The sequence below is a fragment of the Phaenicophaeus curvirostris genome, chromosome 3 (genome assembly GCF_032191515.1).
Source record: "Phaenicophaeus curvirostris isolate KB17595 chromosome 3, BPBGC_Pcur_1.0, whole genome shotgun sequence".
Classification (NCBI taxonomy): Eukaryota; Metazoa; Chordata; class Aves; order Cuculiformes; family Cuculidae; genus Phaenicophaeus; species Phaenicophaeus curvirostris.
The window spans coordinates 79987793-80010771 of NC_091394.1; the positions used below are offsets into that span (position 1 = coordinate 79987793).

Consider the following 22979-nt stretch of genomic DNA (forward strand, 5'->3'; position numbering starts at 1 on the left):
CCTCTGGATGACATCCCGTCCTTCCAGTGTGGCAACTGCACCAGTCAGCTTGGTGTCATCTGCCAGCTTGCCGCTTGATCTCACTATCTATATCACTGATGAAGACAGTAAACAGCACTTGTTGCCAATACAGATCTCTGAGGTACACTACTTGTCACAGATCTCCATCTGGACATCCAGTCATTGAGCACTACTCTCTGAATGCAAAAATCCAACCAATTCCTTATATATTGAACAGGCCAGCTTCTTCATGCTTGTAAAGCCAGGAATAAAAAGTCTCTCTCCATATATTCCTGGAATCCATATTTCAGGACAGGGTCATTCAAAGACTACCAAACTGCAGTTTCTGTCTAGATCCAGACTGCAAATAAATTTTGCCTTGATCTTGTTATGGTTCCAGAAGCATGGTAGGGAATCTTGCATTTCTGTAAAGAGACCTTGTATCACTGACCTCTTTCCCAGCTCCTGTGCACCAACAGAATTCCAGTTTTAATGGCAAATAGCTCATGAAGAATCAAATCAAGATCAGTTTGCTAATGTTATCAGAAGGATGTCAGTCAAATACCCCCAGAGAGGAGGCCTGGAACATAGAATCATAGAATCATAGAAACACCAGGTTGGAAGAGACCCACCGGATCATCGAGTCCAACCATTCCTATCAAACACTAACCCATGCCCCTTAGCACCTCATCCACCCGTGCCTTAAACACCTCCAGGGAAGGGGACTCAACCCCATCCCTGGGCAGCCTCTGCCACTGCCCAATGACCCTTTCCAGGAAAATTTTTTTCCTAATGCCCAGCCTGAACCTCCCCTGGTGGAGCCTGAGGCCATTCCCTCTTGTCCTGTCCCCTGTCCCTTGGGAGAAGAGCCCAGCTCCCTCCTCTCCACAACCTCCTCTCAGGGAGTTGGAGAGAGCAATGAGGTCTCCCCTCAGCCTCCTCTTCTCCAGCCTAAACACCCCCAGCTCTCTCAGCCGCTCCTCGTAAGGCCTGTTCTCCAGCCCCCTCACCAGCTTTGTTGCTTTGCTGTTCTCTGGACTCGCTCCAGAGCCTCAACATCCTTCTTGTGGGGAGGGGCCCAGAACTGACCCCAGGATTCGAGGAGCGGTCTCACCAGTGCCAAGTCCAGAGGGAGAAGAACCTCCCTGGCCCTGCTGGCCACGCCGGGTCTGATCCAAGCCAAGATGCCCTTGGCATCATGGCAACATGGCCTATACATATGTGTATATGTTCCCAGACTTAACAGCAGGAACCATAAACAGATCTGACAAAGAAAGGGTGAAGATTATTTTTGTTTTGAGGAGGAATATCATGCAAATTTTGCTAACAGGGGTATAGTCTGTTTTTTCAGTGGTCTCATCTTGCATATCATTTAATCATAGAATCACTAGGTTGGAAAAGAGCTCCAGGATCATCAAGTCCAACCATTCCTATCAATCACTAAACCATGCCTCTGAGCACCTCATCCAGCCATTTTTTAAATACCTCCAGGGAAGGTGACTCAACCACTTCCCTGGGCAGCCTGTTTCTGTGCCCAACAACCCTTCCTGTGAAAAAGCTTAGTGCCATCCGCAAACTTACTTAGAGTGCATTCGATCCCCTCATCCAGGTCATTGATAAAGACATTGAACAGGGCTGGACACAGCACTGAATCCTGGGGATCACCACTTGTGACCGGCCTCCAGCTGGCGTTAACTCCATTTACCACAACTCTTTGGACCCGGCCATCCAACCAGTTTACCACCCAGGAGAGTGTGCGCCTGTCCAGGCAAGAGGCTGACAGTTTCCTAAGCAAAATGCTGCAAGAAACTGTGGAAGGCTTTACTGTAGTCAAAGAAAACTACATCCACACCCTTTCCCTCATCCAGTAAGTGGGTCACCTTGTCATAGGAGGTGATCAGGTTAGTTTGGCAAGACCTGCCTTTCATGAACTTGTGTTGGCTGGGCCTGATCTCTGGGTTCTCTTGCATGTGCTTCAGAATAGCACTCAAGATCACTTGTTCCGTAACCTTTCCCAGCACTGAGGTCAGACTGACAGGCCTGTAGTTTCCTGGATCCTCTCTCCAACCCTTCTTCTAGATGGGTATAACATCAGCCAGCCTGTGGCAAAGTGGAACTTCCCCAGTCAGCCAGGACTGCTGGAAGGTGATGGAAATGGGTTTTGCAAATACACCAAACTCCATTTGAGAACAGATGTTAAACTGCATCCTAATAGCTGGCTGTGATATGCAACTACTCCCTGCAACAAGACAACCCCATGACAACACAGTTGTACTGCCAATGTGACACAAACTGCAGGGAAAGACATTAACCTGGAGGCTGGCTTCAAATCCGAGATGCTCTCATGCTAACCACAGTGTTGCCTGCAAACCAAAATGATAGTCATATAAGAGTACAATTATGTCCCTCTCAAAAAAGACTTTAAAAGTGCATTTTCTGGATCCTAGTCCGTGAAGGCACGTAATATGTACTACTTTTTTTCCTCTCCAAAATTTATTTCTGGATTATAAAGCTACCACTATCACCCAGTATAGGTAGTATGAAAAATAATTATAAAATTGCAGTTCCTTGAGAGCTGTGAAATTAAAAAAATATTGCAGCTATTTATTATTGATAAAACATCAGGAACTTTTTATTCATCTAGCTAGTTAAATAAAAGTTTTACGTGTGAATTTATATGCACTTAATACCAAATCCTAAATTATTATGAAGACAAAGTATCACTACTCAATTCAAAACTTTCTCAAACATCCTCCTTTATTTTCTCCTATATTAAATCCATGCTTTATTTTCACCTTTACAAAGCCTGAATATTATGTGAAAAAAACCAAGGTGGGAGATATTGATATGAAAGCTACTTCTGTGAGTCTTGGAGTCCAGCTGTCTTCGCAGGTGAGTAATTCTTTGTGCATGCTTGTGTACTCACATTTGTTTATTAGGGAGGTAAGAGAAAATTTAGGACTGGAGTTTGTACATGTATTATCCTTTCAGCAAATTATATATTGATCAAAATGCTTTTCAAAGTAGTATTTATTTGTGAGATTGCTCTGAATCTGACAAAAATAGCTGGCCAAAGGCAAATTGAAAAAAAAAAAAAGGTGCATTTTGATGTACTGGAACAAAATATTTCTGTTCAGGGAACTATAGTTCCATAACCAGCTTTATAGACTATAAATTTGCAGATTCTACTTTATAAAACATTAAGGCCAAGGCTCCCATTAATCCCAAATGAAGTTATGTGAGTGGCAATACCAGGTAACGTTACTGTTCCAGCCTCTCTAGTGTGCATCTCCAGCATCAGAGGCCCTAAAAGTCACGGGGCTTCCTCATCAGATTTGATCTTCTAACCCTCACTGTTCTTCTGTTTTCTTCTTTGCTTATGTACTTGTAATTACTTATTTTCTCCTTTTTTTTTTTTTTCTTCAGGCCTTTCCTTCCTTGGGAGGAACCTAAGGTTTTGCACCTGGCCTAAAAGAGTAGTCAGCAGGAACAAATATCCAAAGCAGATGACTGGAGAACAGCATATCCAGGAATTTCAGCATAGGAACTTCCTTTGCCAGATATAATACCTGTATATTTTATAGATTTTGAAAGAATTTTCTTCCATTAATTTCTATTGGTTTTTCTTGAAGCTGCATGAATTTTAACAATTTAGTGTCCCGTACCAGGGAACTCCATGTATGTACCATGTGAAGGATAATCTCCCACTGTTAGCTTTTAGCTAGTGTATTTCAGATAGTGACTGTTCATTCTTTGCTGACAGTGTAGGCAATTTTGCATATGTGCTCTACAAGCCACCTATGATTTCTACTGCATGCTCCTTCAACTGTCTTTTTACATAGCCTGAACTGTCTTTTTACATTGTCTGGTATGCTCTGAATGCTATTTCATATCTTTGATCGTCTGTCTTTTTAGCTTTTTCAATCTTTTTTTGTTTTTTTAGAAGAACAATTTGTTCTCAATTTCTTTCTATTCCTTTGTGATAATTTATAAAGTGTATTTCCACCATTAATAGGCAAGTAGCACCTCCTGTGTCTTGCATTCAAGATTTCCTTCTGTGCTTACCTTGAACTTATATGGGTATTTTAGAAGGTAGGAGAAAACATAACTCTAGAATTCCGTACTCATGCATGCTCATCTGCTGAATGATTAAAATAGAATATATTGGTCTTTGTTCACGTGTTCAGAATTCATGGAAGTGTAAGTAAATATATGTATACACACATACACATTTTTAATGTCTAAAGGAGCACTTAATCATAATGTAAAACCAAATGCCATGGCAGAGAGTCACCTAAAGGAATGGTGTTGCTCTTCTCATTTCTGCTGGCTGTAGATTGTCTTCATAGCCACAGAATGAACCAGCTAATAGCAGATCTGTGGTTTTGGTTGTTTGCTTGTTTGTTTTGTTGTTGTTGTTTCCTTGTTTGTTATTTAGGTTTATTATTCCACTGGAGCAGCTCAATGATCTGATTCATCCTATGACCCTAAGATCCCTAGACTGGATGGAGAAGCAAACAAATTTTGTTTCCAAGGAGCAATGAGAAAAGCAAAAATAGCTGCTTTGCCATCAACCCCTATCCCTTCATGGCTCTGTGCACACCACTTAATGCATGTGAGAGACCCAAATGGACGCACTAACCTCCCTTAAGTACAATTAAGCATAACTGCCAGGCCATGCTGAAATGCAGTTAGTAGGGCTATGATGATTCTACCAGCCTAGGAACTAGTCCAGCCCCAGATTCATTAGGAACTCTAAGGTTCTTTATCTACAAGAATTTCAGGTCCATAGTTTTAAGGAGGGGTGGAAAGAGAAAAGGTGTAGCCAATTCGATGCCTCACATTAACATTTACAGAAATGCTTTAGCAGCTAACAGAGTATTACTTTTCTCTCCCACACAACCTGTGAGAGCCAGAAGTAAGGAAGGCTAACAACTGCATAGCAAGAGCACTCAAACCATCCAACTACTTATTAAGTAAATCATTTAAAGTGGAATTTCCCTCCTGTAGTGCTGCAGGATTTGACTTGGTCTTGGAAAACTATGCTAACATAATGAGTTTTCACCCTCTCCAGGGCATGATTATTTACTACCTAATAAATTATCAACAGTTATCAAGTTTGTTTCCCAATAAATCCAGCCTTTGTGACTGGTAACCACAATAATAGTTCAATTCAGTGTTCATTTGAAAGACATCACTTAGGAATACCATAAAGTGGACCTCATTAGCGGGCTAAAATGGAATGCCTCATGCCCCATTTACAAAGAGATAAAGGCACTTAATTATCCAGCTGCCATATAGTTCCTTAATAGTTTCTGTTTGAGACAGCAATTTTGTGAGCAACTACCCATACACTGAGAGATGGGAACTAAAGAAATCTTTCACAGATTGCTACAAGAGAGATTAAGCCAGTGGCTTTCTTTAGTATTTCTAAAGTCCAATATTTCTTTAACTGACTTATATTTTTCCACACAGGCACCCTAATGTGCATTTAGTGTTTCTAGCTAAGGAATAGTATTTCACTAACAAGCCATCTGGGTGACACTGAGAGTGTTGTTAGTTAGTATATTTATACTGATATACCCCGTAATATCTATGGTGTAAGTGGATACTACTACTTTCACAAAGCTAAATGAAGAGGGATTTGGCATTGACGTACACTTTATGAATGAGGGTGGGTAATTGATTTCAATATTAATGATCAATAGTTTAAATGTAAAAATATGTATTTAGTCTATTCATTTTTCAGTGTTAATAAATACTGAGCTCCTTCTGTGACCATCAAGTTAATTGGGATCAAATCTAGGAATCCCTAGTTCTGTTTTGAATTAAATGATGTGGTAATTCAAATTGTGAGTTCTATGGGTTTTAATTAATGCTTAATTAGTATTAAGAAAAATAATATTAATTAAAAATGAGTATTCGTAGATGAAAAGCATCATGTCTTGTTAGTACAGTATGTTGTAAAACATTGGTGAAAATATGTGATTTCACAGAATCATGGAATAACCAGGTTGGAAGAGACTCACCAGATCATGGAGTCCAATCATTCCTATCAAACACTAAACCATGCCCCTCAGCACCTCGCCCACCCGTGCCTTAAACACCTCCAGGGAAGGTGACTCAGCCATCTCCCTGGGCAGCCTGTTCCAGAGCCCAATGACCCTTTCTGTGAAAAAATTTTTCCTAATGTCCAGCCTAAACCTCCCCTGGAGGAGCTTGAGGCCATTCCCTCTTGTCCTGGCCCCTGTCACTTGGGAGAAGAGGCCAGCACCCTCCTCTCTACAACCTCCTATCCGGTAGTTGTAGAGAGCAATGAGATGTCCCCTCAGCCTCCTCTTCTCCAGGCTAAACAACCCCAGCTCTCTCAGCCGCTCCTCATAAGGCCTGTTCTCCAGCCCCTTCACCAGCTTTGTTGCTCTTCTCCGGACTCGCTCCAGAGCCTCAACATCCTTCTTGTGATGAGGGGCCCAGAACTGAACACAGTATTCAAGGAGCGGTCTCACCAGTGCTGAGTACAGAGGGAGAATAACCTCCCTGGACCTGCTGGTCACACCGTTTCTGATACAAGCCAAGATGCCATTGGCCTTCTTGGCCACCTGGGCACACTGCTGGCTCATGTTCAGTTGGCTGTCAACCAACAGCCCCAGGTCCCTCTCCTCCAGGCAGCTTTCTAGGCAGAATTCTCCTAGTCTGTAGCTCTGCACAGGGTTGTTGTGCCTGAATTGCAGGACCTGGCACTTGGCCTTGTTAAACCTCATGCCATTGGACTCTGCCCAGTGGTCCAGCCTGTTCAGATCCCTTTGCAGAGCCTCCCTACCCTCCAGCAGATCCACACTTCCACCCAGCTTAGTGTCGTCCGCAAACTTGCTAAGGGTGCACTCGATGCCTTCATCCAGGTCATTGATAAAGACATTGAACAGGGCTGGACCCAGCACTGAGCCCTGGGGAACCCCACTTGTAACAGGCCTCCAGCTGGATTTAACACCATTTACCACTACTCATTTCAGCTATAAAAAAATGACCGTCATTTTATTAATGTCTTCTTTTCTTATAATTGTGTCTCAAACACACTTCTGATCCACCTCAGACCCATAGCTTGCAGTCAAAGTTAGTCAGAAACTGCAGTGCATCTAGTGAAACTCTTATTTTGTTTGCTTCTATGCTTCAGAAGGAAAATAATGAAGTGATGATATGCCATAGTCTAGGTTTCTGACTCACTAGTTATGCCTTATCACGATGAAAAAAACCTTTAGCAATGTCAAGGATGAGGTCAAAGAGGAGGCAAGTGCTTAAGGAATGAAAGGATATTGTCAGGGAAATGATCTCAGACAAAACATGCTGTCACTTAAAACTATATCTCAAATGGGTACGAATAGTATTCTTCATGTTCACAGAAGAAAAATGATGAACAACTGTATCCCAAAACCTTACTCTTCCACATTGCTGTTTAAACTCTATTAGATTTAAATATGCTTGTTATTATATTCCAATATATGACCGAATCACTATAATACAGATAATATTTCTTGCTGAAAACAGTCAAAACATTATCATTTAAAATTACCTTTCAGAACACCTGCATCTGTTATTCTGGGATTCCTACTGGGATATCTTTTTTTTATTTTTTTTTTTAAATACTAGCTTGTATTATATAAGGTGTCTTTGAAGTCTCCGTAATGAAATAGGTCAACATCACTGCTGAGATAATTCTGCTCATGTCAATGGAGTTTCCCTGAAGCCTGAAACCTTCAGATCACTCCTTGGCATTCTCATTCTATTCTCATTCTTTGCTCTTCAGCACCATAACTGTGGTCTGAGAAGCAGAATAGACTACTTACTGTTTAGTATTTCAAGTAATTAATTTCTATGCCTTTTAAAAGCATGAATTCTGTTAAAATAAATTTTGGACATATTAACTTTTCCTGTGTAATTTTCTAAAATACAAAAATCTACCCATAACCTAGAAGGCTTTTGCCTTTTCAGAAAGCCAAACCCACTAACCGTGTCATTTACCTCATTAACTCAATAGGTACTTCTGGGGAGGTTAATTCCTAGCATATATGTGCATTATTTTGAGAATTAAGCTTAGCTTCTTGTCAGCATTGGAGAGGAAGCTAATGCTTCATTTCACTCCTACTAAGAGATCACAAAAACAGACATTCATGACGAAACTTTTTCTACTGTTCCATTAGTCCTCTGAAGTATACAAGTTTGGACTAAACATTTAAATAAGGCATGTTACGATGTCATACAACATTAAAAAAGGAAAACAAAAATGTGGTTAAATACTCTTTCAATTGTTTTTTACATTCCCTTATCCTAGGTGTAGGAGTATTTGGGCAGCTCTCCTAAATTACGCAAAATAATGTTAACAGAATAGACACTCTAGATCTGGTTTTTTTTACTGGAAAAAATAAAAGAACAATATGTTTGGAAGTGTAAGTGACTTTTCACAGGGCACATTTTGTGACATTTGACTTGAAACATGATTTCCCACTAGGCTGATACAATTTCTGCATTACTTGTTTTAAACGTGTACATTTCTTTGATGATGATATTATCTATTACTAACAGAATTTGCAGCATATTCCTTGTGTTTTTCTGTTTTGAGTAATATTTGTGTGACTCTACTTATCACAACTTATCATTCCTGCAAGTATTCTTTCTGGTATGGAAAATTAGTAAGTCTGTCACTAAACTAGTTACTGTATTACAGTTCTGTTGTTTGACAGTGACAGCCATGTACCTGAATGCTTGATCCATCCTCAGAAAAATAATATTCAAAGTAATATGGGGAATGAACTGTTTAAAGAAAATAGGAATCACAACCCACAGGTGAAGGACTTCTAAAGTCTTGGATTCAGTAACAGAATATCTCTACAGTGACTAAATAAACCTTCACCTTAATGTTACTATTTCTTTGTCTGCTATTGGGGAAAAGTAAAAGTTTCAAGAGTTTATCTAAATTTGAAGATTACTTAACCTTTGAAAAGCTACTTTAAATTTTCACTATAACAAACAAACATTTCATCTGGAAGGTTTATGTCTGAAAGTGCTACTTATTTAGAAATGTTGTTGTAGAAATTTATTGGCAGCCACTGCCAAGACTGTTACCCTTGCTTAAAAAAATACATAAACAATGTGAAATATCTATTTAGCCATAGACACAGGCCAAAACAGAAACATGTGAGTCCCCATGGTATCTTGCATATATTTGACTTTCTGTAGGATTTGTGACCTATTAGATAGTCTATTTTAATGATTACATGCAAATAATCCTAGAATCATTTACACTGGGACAGTGGTGGGTGGTATTTTTTAAGTTTTACTGGTAGCCCCCGTGTCCAAACTAGTCTGTACTAAAGCTGACAATGAAACTGGGATCTGGATTTTGTATTTAGGTCCATCTATATTTAAAAAAAATTGTCCTTTGTGTGGCTTTTACTTTTTTCTCACTTCCTCACATGACCTTATATTCTCCAGTAATTCTTTCATAATTTGTCTAGCCACAGTGGAAGTAGCAAAGCGGATTTCTTAGGGTTGTGATCCAGTATTAGTGGATGTGTTAGCCAAGGTTTCTAGACAGTAAAACTAAACAAAAGAAGTTTCTATTCAGCCCTGTATCTCTACACTGTTCAGATATATTATTCACAGGCTCCTAGAAGGCAAACTTCTGAAAGTTTCCTTATTTAAATTAATCTAAAAATAAACCTTCTGATATGATTATGTCATTACTGGAGGAAATTTATCTCATGTTTTTTAACCAAAAAAACAACGGCTATCACCAACTTGGTTTCAAATGATGTTGTTAAGTTGAATTGTTATTTTTGTTTTAAAAATAGTTTCACAATTACTAATTTCAGTTTCACAGTCTGGAAAGTCCTGAATGATCTATGCTAAGAAGAAAATAATTTTCCTGTCTGTGACTTATCTTGAGTGTGATTTGTAGGTTTCTGGAAACTGATAACAGTTAAAAAAATATATATATGTATGTAATATCAAATAGATCTACTTACATTTAAAATTTATGCTTGAAAATCCAAAAAAGGTACTTAAAGTCAGTCACAAAATATTGTGATACTCTTGTATTCATCCTTAGCAAGTTACTCACCCTTCACAAACTGGCCTTCTGGGTTGGGTGCCTTGCTTAGATTGTGCTTCTTTTCCAAGATGCGTGTCCCCAGTTAAAAGCCTGAAGTTTGTAAGGGGACTCATCCTCTGCTAGCTCTTCAGTTCTCCAGTTATTCAAAAATCTTTATCAATGATATCTAGCAACCTTAACTTAATCAAGTATTATCTTTTATCAATGGGAAATATCTCTGAATGTGACTGGCTGTTCCTTTTTCTTCCTATCATTGGTTATTTTGTATGCTTCCATAATACATCCCACATACTTTCCCATCTAATAGTTCTATATATTACAGATCTCTCTCCTCATATGGAAATGGTTCCAGGTCTCTAATTATTTCCATTGTCCTATTTTCTGGACCATTTCCATTTGTGATATATCCCTGAGATTTACCAAAGACAGAAAGGGTGTCACTGATTTATGTATCACATTTTGTTACTCTCTGTCTCCCAATAAACACCGGTTCTCACAGCATATTTTGTGTTTTGAACGTTAGTGCATACGTAAGGACTTGTGTAAGACTATCTGAATTTCATATGTTTGTGTGAATTTTGAATGGCTCCAGTTGTACTTCAGCATGCATAGTCTTCCATTTTCAACACATTTTTCCACAGGCTGAAGCTGGTACTAATTTTTGTTACAACCAATCACTTTACTATTTAGCTTTTATTAGATTTGTCTTGTGCTTCAGGATAATATTATTATTTTAACTTAAACTGTATGGCTCCTTTTCTAGTTATGAACGTACTTACCAAAATGTTGGCCAGCTAAACTTAGACAGTGGAAATATTTCTGCAGCTATTTATTTTTAATTATTCTCTTTAAATAAATTATTCTCTTTAAATAAAAAAAGCTATCCAAGGAAAAATCTGAACATGTCAATACACATAACGTATTGGACTCAAAAATTAGGAGTCTGAGTTAGGCTATTAAAATTAAATTTAGGCATTTAACTGTGCTGAGCATCTTTCGCTTCCACAGTTCCTCAGAAGTAAAAAAACTGCTGAAAATCCAGGTTTTCAGCCACCTGCATTTGTACCCAGGAGCCCAATTTAAACATCCACTGCTGTAATCTTCACTCAAAGTTTTTCTAAGAAGCACTTGAGGAAACTAATTTTAGGAAACATGTTGGGTTTTGGGGGGTTTTCTCTTTGCATTAAATTCAAAATTATTAGAAAATCTGTTTCTAACCTTAAAAAGAACTTGCAGTATATCTTAGTATGAGAGTAATATATCTTTCATTTGATATTAATTTTAAAGTACTCCTGAGCTCAGTTAGAACACACTGAGCACTTCTTTGCCAGGTTTCTTTGCCAAAAGACCATGAAACATAATAAAGGATTTGCATTGCATCACAATGTTTTTTCTACTGATATGAGAACAGCCTACTATGAAGGATGTTACTTAATTCAAAATGCTGGGGAAAAGTATAATAGAATAAGCAGAAGGAAACATTTAGTAAGAACATAGGGATCAAGTTTTTTTTAAAAAAAGTATTCCATCAGCACAGGCCTGAGCATGCAACACTTCCAAAGGAAGAGATGTAATCCTTGTCACTGGAGCAGTTCAGATTTAAGCCACACAAGTTGCATGGGAATATATAGTAAAGAGCAAACCCACAACGCCTTCAGCTGAATAGTTTGAATGATCTAATATGTCCTTCTGCCTTTTTAACAGAGTACTGAATAAAAATGTAGGTGACAAGGTTTTGGCTAGGGGGATGGGATTGTTGTTTGGGTTATTTTTTTTGGGTTTTGGTTTTTGGTTTTTAGTTCATTTATGTCATTTAGAGTTCTAGAGTTACAAATATCGAATATGCAGGGCTCCTTAAACTGTTGGTACTTAGCCTTGTATAGGTCTCTTTCATCCATGCTTCCACAGTCATTGAACGATTAGCACAATTCGCACATCTATGGTCTGTCTCTAAGTTTACCCTGTACTCTTTCTCAGAAGGTTTTTGATGGCTTCTTCCCAGATGGCTATTATTTTTTTCCTCATATTTCTCTCCTGCACTATTTTTAACCCTCTGCTTGCTATACCAGGCGCAGTTGTAAATCCCATTTTAGGTGTTACTCTCAGCACATTCCTTTTCTCTTATATTCTCTCCTATATTTCTTCTTCTCTCCCTTCTTTACGACTTTGCCTCAGTTTTTGTAGCTACTAGTTGTTCTTTCCAGTGTCCTATTTCTGTCCTTTGCAACAGCCCACATTTACCTGTCTCCCTTGACCAGTTCTAAGGAAAGGAATTTTTTTACAGAGACATTCAGCAATGTCTTTAACATTTCAAAATCAGAATTCCACCTGAATTTCTTTCTCAGTCTCTGCAAGAAGCCTGTTTAGTAAGAATGGCAGCCTTAAGGAGAATTTTTCTAGAGTCTTTGTCAATGCCTTCTTTCAAAATATGTTATTTCTATCTCTTGGTGCCCAATGGACCCAGAGAAAAACAAACAGAATCCAGCAAGGCATAAAGTAGAAGAATGATCCCTTTTTATAAATTAAATATTAGTCAGGAGAAGTAATCCATCTTTTGGATGTCTGCAGCACAATCAGTGCCTACATCGAAGTTCATGACCACTATAACCCATACATAGGCATAAAGTTCTGGGTTACTTTCCTTTTTTTAGTACCTTGTTCTGTCCATTGCTTGTAAAGGAAGTATAGAGTAAATTAGATATAGACATCTATAAAGTTAACATCCACATTTGGCTGGATTATTCCCAGAAAAAGGAGAAGAATGCTCATAGGAACAAATCAGTATTGCTAATGTGAAGACAACAGAATTATTGCTTATATTAGTTATGGTCAAATTATAACTCAATGATATTAAATTCAAAAATCAAATGTCTTAATACAAGGATGGGCCTCGGCACTGTCTGAACCTTATTTGATTTGTGGGTTTTCATTGGCTCCTTGGCCCTCAATTATAATATCCTTTTCTTTCTTGGAATAAGCTCATTAAGCTCAGTCTTTCCAAAAAATCAGGATTTACTTCAGAAGCAAGCTCCTACTACTTCTAATCTTGTATAACACTTCATTCTTACCTCCTTCCTTGGAACACAGGGTGATCAGAGTGTGAACTGTATCCATCAACTCAAGCTGCTGTTTCTGTAGGACACTGTTATTGCTTGTTGCCTTGTTTAACTGCTTCTCTAGTTCCTGGATTATGTAACTTTGACGTGTGACCAAACTCTGTAAATTCTCTTTTTCCTCCTTCAAAGTGTCCAGTTCCTCTTTATGCCTTTCTTCCATTTCTAAAATTCGGTGCTCAAGTAAACTAAAATGAAAAAAAATAAATTGGCAGATACTATTTCATGCTAATGTATTTAGTAATATAGAAAACAGAACTATTTTATTGTTCACCATAGAATTCAGTACCTAAATGATTTCTCCTAGACAATTTCACAAATACTAATTCAGCCTATTAATTTTCTCTATCAAGCAGCGAAATACACGTGACATCTAAGGTATGACTTTGTGATGCTCACATGTTGTAGTATTTAAAGTACATGGAACTGCATATCCATCCAAGTGCACAGGCCAATAACACATTTGTATATAGAACTTCATGCAGAAAAGCTTAATGTAGGCAAAAGAGGGAGAAGAACAGGATTTTGAAGTGGTCATCATTGGTAATACGGATGGGTCAATAAAATAAGAGACAAAACTCAGGGGTAAACTAAGGAAGAGTTTGTGAATTTCCTTACCACTGAATGGAAGATAAGGATTAGAATCTATGGAGTACCATCAAGGGATATGGAACCTACAATAAAAGTACCATTTGAGGTGGTCTGTGAAGCTGGAAAAGGAAATGAGCACCAGATGGATGTTATCTGCCTTCACATTAGGAACAGTGTTGTCTCCCCAAATGATAAATCAGAAGTTTTCATTTTAACGTAACATTCCCTTGTTTTCCTTGAGTCCACATAGCTATTGCCCCTGCACACTTTTTCTGATCTGAGAAAATGTTCCTTAGGCAGAAAAGTTTGGGCATTGTACTATGCAGCCTGCAGGTTTATAAATAATTTCATAGACGTATGGAAACATTTTCTCCTGGCTAATATTCTTTTTCTAGTACCCTCCCTCTCCTGAGTGTATAATTTACAATGATCAAAGGCATGTCAGATCACATATAAAAGAATAGAAGAGTTGTAGACATAAAAGATAGCCTATGTCTGTCAACAGTGAACAAGAACTTTTTTCAGGTCAATGCATTAATGCTATGGTGGGACTTTAGCAAAAATATTTTATTAATATTAGATAAAGAAATTAATTAAATCCCTTTTCTGCTTTCTGTTCAGTAATTCTACTGTATGCACCAGGAGAGGCGTTTCTCATGCCCATAAACCACCTGGTGGTTACAAACTTGCCAACAAACTGCTTCCTGTTCCAGTCAATGTTAGGTTTTATTTATTTGCACTCTACCCCCACCTTTGTTTTTACTTCTGGATAATAGATCAGTGGCAAAATGCCTGCATAATTTCAGGTCATTTAACCTAACTGAAGAATGTAATAAAATCCATATGGAGTTGTTTCTACTAGATACCATGGAGCCTTAGTATGAGCTGTTACAAATGCTAACAATGTAAAGATTAAATTCAGGCCCTGGATTTGCTGTACAAGGCAGAGTAATATAAAACATTTTTTTTATTATTTTAACAAAGGAAATCAAGCAGAAAAATCTTTTTTTCTGAAATCATAAAAATGTGGGACTTACAAAGATACTGAAGAAAACACACTTTTTAATATCAATATATCTATTTCTGTGAAAAACAGAAAGGTCTGGGTAAAGGAGGAAAAAAGAAAAGATGGGAAGTGAAAACACCTTTTCCCAAGTGCAAAGGAGACTGTGATATCTCATTCTAAAAGGCTCATTAATCAGTAATAAAAGCATAACAAGTTTCAGTGCATTTATACCAGATGATACAAGTTTCAGTCTGAAAAAAAGTGTGGATTTTTGAACTGAAAGACGATAAATGATTTTAACACTATATTAGATTTGTAGCTGATTGTTTTCATCACATGAATTCTAACATTAAACTCAATGCCTTTGTGCTCTATACTCACATTGATTTTTTCGAGAATATTTATGTGGAAGGCATAGAATCATAGAAAGGTTTAGTTGGAAGAGACCTTAGAGACAGTCTAGTTCCAACTTTCCTGCCATGGACTGGCACAACTTCCACTAGGTCGTGTTACTCAATGCCTCATCCAACCTGTTCTTGAATACCTTCAGGGGTGCAGTATCCACTACTCTGGGCAACCTGTTCCTGTGCCTCACCACCCCCACAGTAAAAAATTTCTTCCTGATATCTAATCTAAATCTCCCCTCTTTCAGCTTAAAACAATTAACCTCATTCTAACACTACACACTCTGATAAAGAGCCCCTCTCCAGCTTTCCTCTAGGCCCCCTTTAAGTACTGGAGGTCTTGGAGCTTTGTTATGCAGAAAGTCAGACTAATTAGTTTAGTTAGGCAGAAGTGGCTGAAAATGTTCTGATGGAACTAGTTTTACTCCTAAAATCTGTTCCACAAAATTGAATGTTTTGCATGAATTTTCTGAGCTCTGCCTACTTTTTTGTGGGAATTATTGAAATACTTACTTTGATTCTAGTGTTCAACTTTCCTGATACACTATAATTTATACACTATAAGTTATATCAACACATTTTCCTTAGGAAAAAAAGGTGTTTTTGCACACGTTTTGTGATAGAAAGGGTGCTAGGTGAGGTCACATCCCAGTCTAACATCTTACAGTCCATCAAAAATGTGTATTGTCAATGTAAGAGAAGGCACCATTCTTGAAGAAGGAATATTGTTTCAGTTACATAGTAAGTAAAAAAAATCAAACCCTTCCCTTTATCTTTGTTCATGTCCTTGTACAGTACAAGGCACTTCCCTTATTCCACAGCATCCTCTCTGCATGTCCACATCTAGATGAGCTCACTTGCATTGGTAATTATCAGGTACAGTATTACATCCCCTTGGGTGGTGCTGTCTATTACCTGGATTCAGAAATTATCTTCAGTGCACTCCAGGAGTCTCGTGGATTGCCTACAGCTTGCCATGCTACTTTTCAATCATATGTCAGGGTGATTGAAGTGCCCTAGCAGGAAGAGAGCTTGCAAGTGTGAAGCCTCCTGTAGCTGGAGGAAGAAGGTTTCAGTCAGTAGGCTGTCTTTGATCAGGTGGTCTGTAGTGTATAACCACAAGGTTACTTTTTTTATCTTGGCCTTTTATTCTCGCCCATAACCTTTCAACCTGTTTGTGGCTGTTCTTCAAAGACAGCTCTTCACACTCTATTCTTCTCCTGATATAGAGGGCAACACCTCCACCTCTCCTTCCCAGTCTGTCCCTTCTGAACAGCCTGTAGCCATCCATAGCCACACTCCAGTCATGGGATTTGTCCCACCAATTTTCAGTGATGGAAATCAGATCATAGCTTCCAACTCCTCCTGTTTGTTGCCCAAGCTGTGTGTATCTACATAGATATACTTTAGCTGGGCTGTTAGCTGCATCACCTTCTTAGTGGAACACCTCTTATTTCCCTTAAGGTGTTCTGCTGAAGTTTCCTTGCTGGCACCCACCACCTCAGGAGTGCCTCTCCTCCTCTCTACAAGACTTCAACTGTGCTGCGCATGGCTCGGGCAGCAGGTGGAGGGCCCATACCAGCACCCTATCCCTCTAACCTTTGTGTGCCCTCCCGCAGCTTGTCATAGGATAGCTTGATACCATCCCACTCCCCCTTCACATCCAGTTTAAAGCCCTATCAAATGAGCCCTGCAAGCTTCTGAGCAAGGACCCTCGTCCCTAAGATGCCTCCCATCTGATACCTGTAAACCTGGTGCCATGTAGGCCATCCCATTGTCAAAAACTCCAAAGCTATTACAGTGACACCAGCCACGGAGCCATGGTTTAGTGGACTGGGCCCATTTGATCCTTCCAATGTCACTGCCTGTAACTGGAGGGAGGGACGAAAAATTGTCTGGGCTCCAGATTCCCTCACTAGACATCCCAAAGCCCTAAAATCTCATCTGATCACCCTTTGGCTACGTACTGCAGCTTTGTCACCTCCCACATAGAGGAGCAGTAGCAGGTAGTAACAGGCAAGAAGGAAGAAGCAGACAAGAAGAGTTCCCAGTTTGGTGTCTACGGGGACAGACAGAAAGCAGAAGTTTTATGGCTTTAGTAATAATACAACCTAATATTTATGAGCAGTGTGTCAACAACATGTGGGGTAAAGATGGCAATATCACAGCACTCAGTTCCTTTGCAGTTTTCTAAGTTTATTTGAAGTCCTATTATTATAAACTGCAAAACTAGCATATATGTATTTATGCAATGATCCTTCTATAGCCATAAGTCTACAACAAATAAGAATAAATCTTAGAATAGGACCACTCCCTGTATATCTGTGAGAAATCCAAAACATTAATTGCGTTTTACTAAGAATCAATGAGAAACCAAAGATCCAAATGAGCAAAACCAAAGACTTCACATGGATTGGAGATTTCTGCCTTAGTCTATTTCAAAAGGAAAAAATGCTTAAATAGCATGAGAAAAGTTGCTTTTATGGTCTTCATCTCCGATGTGGCCAGAATTTTTCATTTGCATTGTTGCCTTCAGATTTGTTATAGCTCATTTACATTTAAAAAAAAAAGTGTTAAAAACTACATCAGAAAAATCTTGAAAAAAATTTAAAAGATATTTAGATTTATTTTAACAGTCTTGAGAAAAGTCTGTTTTCTCTTTTTTTTTTTCCTTGTGACATGAGATAATTTCTAATAGACTAATAATATGAAAAAATAACTTTTTTGAGTGTTTGGTAATGATATTTTCTCCACTTTTTTAAAAGGCACTGTGAATATAGACTTAAAATGAAAATATTTCTACCTGTTTTTATTCATGAGTTTTAACATAAAATATTAAAGAAAAAAAAAGAATTTATACCAACCTTTATACCAACCAATCAAAAAGTCTGTAAAGGCTAATTGAAATTGTTACATAACACTCTTTTATAACAGTTTTTGATAAAATAGTAGGGCCATGATGTAATGACAGCGTTTATTGTAAGTTTCCTATACATTTGCAATTCCCATACATTCCCTATATGATTGAAATTCCTATATATTTGAAAACATTACTGATCTAGACAGATGAAGCAGTCATGGGAACTACAATATGCACAATAAAAATAAAACACCATTCACCAGAAGCACCATATATATACAACATGTAGATACACACATGCACAATCATATATGTACGTGTGTTGTTTATAATGGCAGCTTTCAATTTGAGGAAACTAATCAGACATATGGGGAGCAGAATGAAGCTGTAAAGAAACAAATTCTATTAGCATGGATATATACCAATATTATCCATTGGGCAATGACTTTTTTGAGTCATTATCTAGAAGACAGTTAAATAAAAAATAAAAACACACACACACACAAACCCTCCAAACCCAGGTAAACTTATTTTCCTAAGGGTTAGCCATGTCTCGGTGTCTAACCTATCGTTCTTGGTGAAACTATGAGTCTACTTTAAATGATGCAAATGACGCGTTAACATTGTCAGGATATAAGCCAGTGGGATGCCTCTGTGCAAATGTGCTGCGTCCAGCTGATTTAGAAAAAGATCTCTGATAACACTGGAGAGAGTAGGTGGCCTGTACAGAAGTCAAAGAATGACTTCCATTCAAAGCTGCTGTCATTTTGAAAGGTCATGAAGTAGAACATATTAAAAGCATTCTGGTAGCCCTCCGGGGAGGAAGGAAAGTCTGAATTAGACAATCCACCTTATAAGACAGGTAGTCACTAATCCGTTTCAGACCACGGCAGCTTAAGTTTTTTATTTTTTTTCCTGTTTTCAGAGGCCTCAATTTAGGTATGTGACATAGACCAGATCTTTGAGATGGTCATCTTTTGTATTAAAATAATCTTTTATAAAATGTGGATTGATTAAAATTACATATAAAAAATTTACTTTGTAGATCTATTCAATAAATAAAGACAAATTATTTCACACTAGAAAAAAATTCTGTGGCTGAACACATGTGTTTTTCTTGTATTACGTATGTGTGGGAAGACAAAAAATTAGAGGACTTAAATGCTTACTTTTGATTGCAAGAAGGGTATTTTCTCTTTGAGACAAATTCTTTTGTACTTGCTTTTACATGAGTGAAATTTTCACTAGATTGTTAGGTGCTGACCACTTATGTTTTCTTTGGTGGTCTGATATTGTCTGATTAGATTGAGGAAATTTAAAATATCTGTTGCCATACTTCTCAAAGTTGGTAAAGTAATTGGTCACTTAGCATTAGTAAGGCTATTTTTATACCAGTGACAAGATTGCATTGAAATTGCATTGAAATCATAAAAGCAAAGTGAAAAATCTGGATTTATCTTTTAGTATAAGCAACACCTGCAAATAGACATACGACATTTCCTCATCGTTCACACAGTCAGATGGAGATTTAAGAACCTTGATCACTCACCTTTCATAGGATACAACATGTTAATGAAGTTTGGTTTTCTGCAAAGTCAAGCTGGTTTTTATGTTTAAATTTCACTTCCACTATTTATTGCTGGAAGATCCGGAATTCTACTGTATGTTTCTTCATTTTTTCATTAAAGTAAATAACTTTTGAGTAAATAAAAAGTTGTTTCCACACTTGCATATTGAAACAAATGGCACATAATAGGTTAAATGTAGCTAGTATACTGGAAAAAAAAGAGGGTTCATAAAGGCACTTAAGCAGGGAAATCTTTCAAAAATAAGTGAAAATAATTTTTAGAAAGCTCTTGTGGGAGAAAAAATGGCAATAGAAGAAACCACCATTTATATTATTGTGGGTGGGAACCCACAAAACTAAATTATTTATGGCATGAGAGCACTCAATAGAAACATGATTCTGGGGCAAATGTGACTCTACTTATGCCATGGAATATCTTTCACTTCAGTGAGAGAAAAAGAAAAAAAATTGGCCACTCTTCCCATCAGAGGCAGGAAGTAAAGAGAAAGGCCAAGAACAGATATATTTTAGACTAAAGAACATAACGTTGGTCCCCTGTTGATATGCAGTGTTCATTTTATTTAAAGTTAATATACAAGTTACTGTAGCACATTAGCTATAATTTATTATTACTAAAAGATTTTGTATTACTTTCATACAAAATCCATTTTGTTGAAAGTGATTAATATCATTGTTTTTCTTTTACATACAGGAAATTTTAGCATAGAGAAAAAAATTATCTGCCCAGAGTACAGCATCTGTTTTGGTTATTTTTGTGACAATGATAGTTCCTTCACTTATTCCCACCATAGTGTACACCTCCTGCAAAAGAGAGGCCCTTTCCAAAAAAAGCTTACAGTCCATGTAAGCAATGCAGGTAAAACAAGTTTTCTCTCTTTTATTGATGTGAAAGTGATGTGGAGAAGGATGAAGGCATTTCAACTGCAAATAGCTACTGAACATAGCCTGATGGACAACTTATAAATACTGTCTATGTCCAGAAATCTAGTATCTGCTGAGATCATCAGGATTTGTACTGTAGTGAACATGACACGCTCATAATTGATGTCAGGATCAAGACCTACGAGCCCAAGATTATACAGGTCTTTGTTGGGAATAGATGATGATACAGTAGCTTATGATCCATATTTTAATATAATCAGAACACTGCCCTTTTCCTAATTTTACCAAGACCAGGGAGAGAATAACAGAACTTGGACAGTGTGTGCCAGGTTTTTGCTTCATTATAAGATGATATTCCACGTACTTTTCCATTAACCCACATACAACCATACTTCTGAGAGACAAAATTGGGTATAGAATGTACTTTTTAACATATCCCTCCTTTTCTTCCAAAATCCCATAGCAGATCATTTTATCATGTCACAGATCATTTCATCATAATGCCAGACAAGTCAAAGGTCACCTTAAGTAAAACTTACATGTTTACTGACACTAAGGCTTTACACCCTGACACATTGTTAAGATAAATAAATAAATAAATTCAGATTATTGAGTGTACAAGACACAGTCTCTTGAGCAGCCAATATAATTTTGTTGCTAACCAGATTGCAGCAGACAAAAAATACAAACATTTATATGTTAAACTAATGCTTGGATTAATCTCAATTTGAAATAGCATTTTAAAATATGTTGGATGAGCTGTCTCCTGTACACGCCCACTTTGTCCACGGACTACAGGGAGAGCACATATACACAGTTTAGATGAATTACTTAATTTTGAGATGGCTGAAGTCAAAGTTAATCTCACACTAATTTATTAATATTTCCAGTCATTTGGGGGAAATCCGTGGAGTTCAAGAGTTTTCAGTATAATCCAATTTCTCCAGAATAACATTTGCTGGAATTACTGGCTGTAAGGAGTTGTTAGATTAAATAAATTAAATTTGTTTTCACAACTAGTGTATTATTTGACCAGCTTTAAAACTAGCTATATTTAAAATCCCCTTTTCTTGGTATAAATATTTTTTATAATTAATCATTTTCTGTTTCTTTCTTTTCTTTTTCCAGTAGCTCCTTGCCCCTTGTTGCGTTAGTCTTCCTTATGCAGGACCCTGGGCAAAGTTTTCCGCCTCAGTTGCCAATTCCTGTGCAGCAGCACTGACATCGCGCTGCCCTAATTTTTTGGGCAAAATAGTTAATCTCAGTTTAAATAGTGCACTAAAGCTTGTACGTGAAACTTCAGCAACTGCTTCGCTTTCAAAGCTGTTAGCCTTATTTCAGTGTAAGATGTGGATACAGAAATTGGAAACTTTAGTCCTAGTCAGATTTATGTCACAGTTGTTCTTTCTAGAAGGAATCCAAGACTGAACCCACGGAGTGAAAATACTTATTGTCCTTCCTGCTTAAACTCAGCTTTGTTACTGAGACAGGAATATGAGCTTTAGGTCTCTAGAAGGGAATCTAAGAAGGAAAACAGCTTTACCTACTATCTTAGTGCAGGTTTCCAGGTTTGGGCTTCTTGGGGGCTCCAAGGACAGCCTCTCGGAGGAAAGGACAAGGCTGCTGGACACACTTGGGTCCAGCCAGCTCAAACAGACCCACAAAAGGGCACAGCTGAGCCCCTGAGCCAAGGTAGATTGCACCTTGGGGAAGACATATTTAAGGAAGGGTAAAACCACCATGTGACAGTGTGGGAAATGAGGGGAAAAAAGTAAGAGAAACAATGCTACAGACACCAAAGTCAGAGAAAAAGGAGAGGAGGAGGCACCAGAACAGAGATTCCCCTGCAGTCCCTGATAGAGCAGGTATTTCTCATGGAGTATCCCACACTGGGGCAGGTGGAGATGTCCAGAAGGAACCGCAGCCTGTGGAGAGCTCGCGTTAGAGCAATCTTGTTTTGAAGGACTGCGGCCCAGGGGAAAGATCACGCTGGAAAAGGGAAAGAACATGAGGAAGGAGAGGCCAAGTCTTGTAAACTGACCACTACCATCATTCTTCATACTCCTGTACTGCTCAGAGGAGGATATAGAAGAGTCAGGAGACAAGCTGAGCCTGAAAAGAAAGGGAAGTTGCTGCGAAAGATCTTTTTAGCTTTTCTTTTTGTATTTCTCACCATCTGGCAGCCAGAAAAGGTCGACCCGCCACACATGCTCTCTGAGATATTGGATTGTTAAATCCAGTGACTTCAGGTACTATGTCACAGAAGCACCTCTCACACAGAAGTGCTTCTGTGTAACACAGAAAGGGACAACCCTGGAACATCTTGGCTTTCCCTTTACTGCTCAATGTTATGCCCTGCAAAACAATTATTTTATTCAATTTCAACATAAAACCCCAAATGTTTATCATTCACTTATTCTTTAAATGGAG

At 38.0% G+C, this 22979-nt stretch overlaps 1 protein-coding gene across 1 annotated transcript in view; it reads right to left on the reverse strand.

The window, feature by feature from the left end:
• Positions 1-22979, reverse strand: part of ANGPT1 (angiopoietin 1) — a 170138-nt gene that overhangs the window by 58381 nt on the left and 88778 nt on the right. The window contains exon 4 of the mRNA XM_069854533.1: positions 13174-13406. Coding sequence (XP_069710634.1) covers positions 13174-13406 — 233 coding nt within the window. The remainder of the gene's footprint in view (positions 1-13173; positions 13407-22979) is intronic.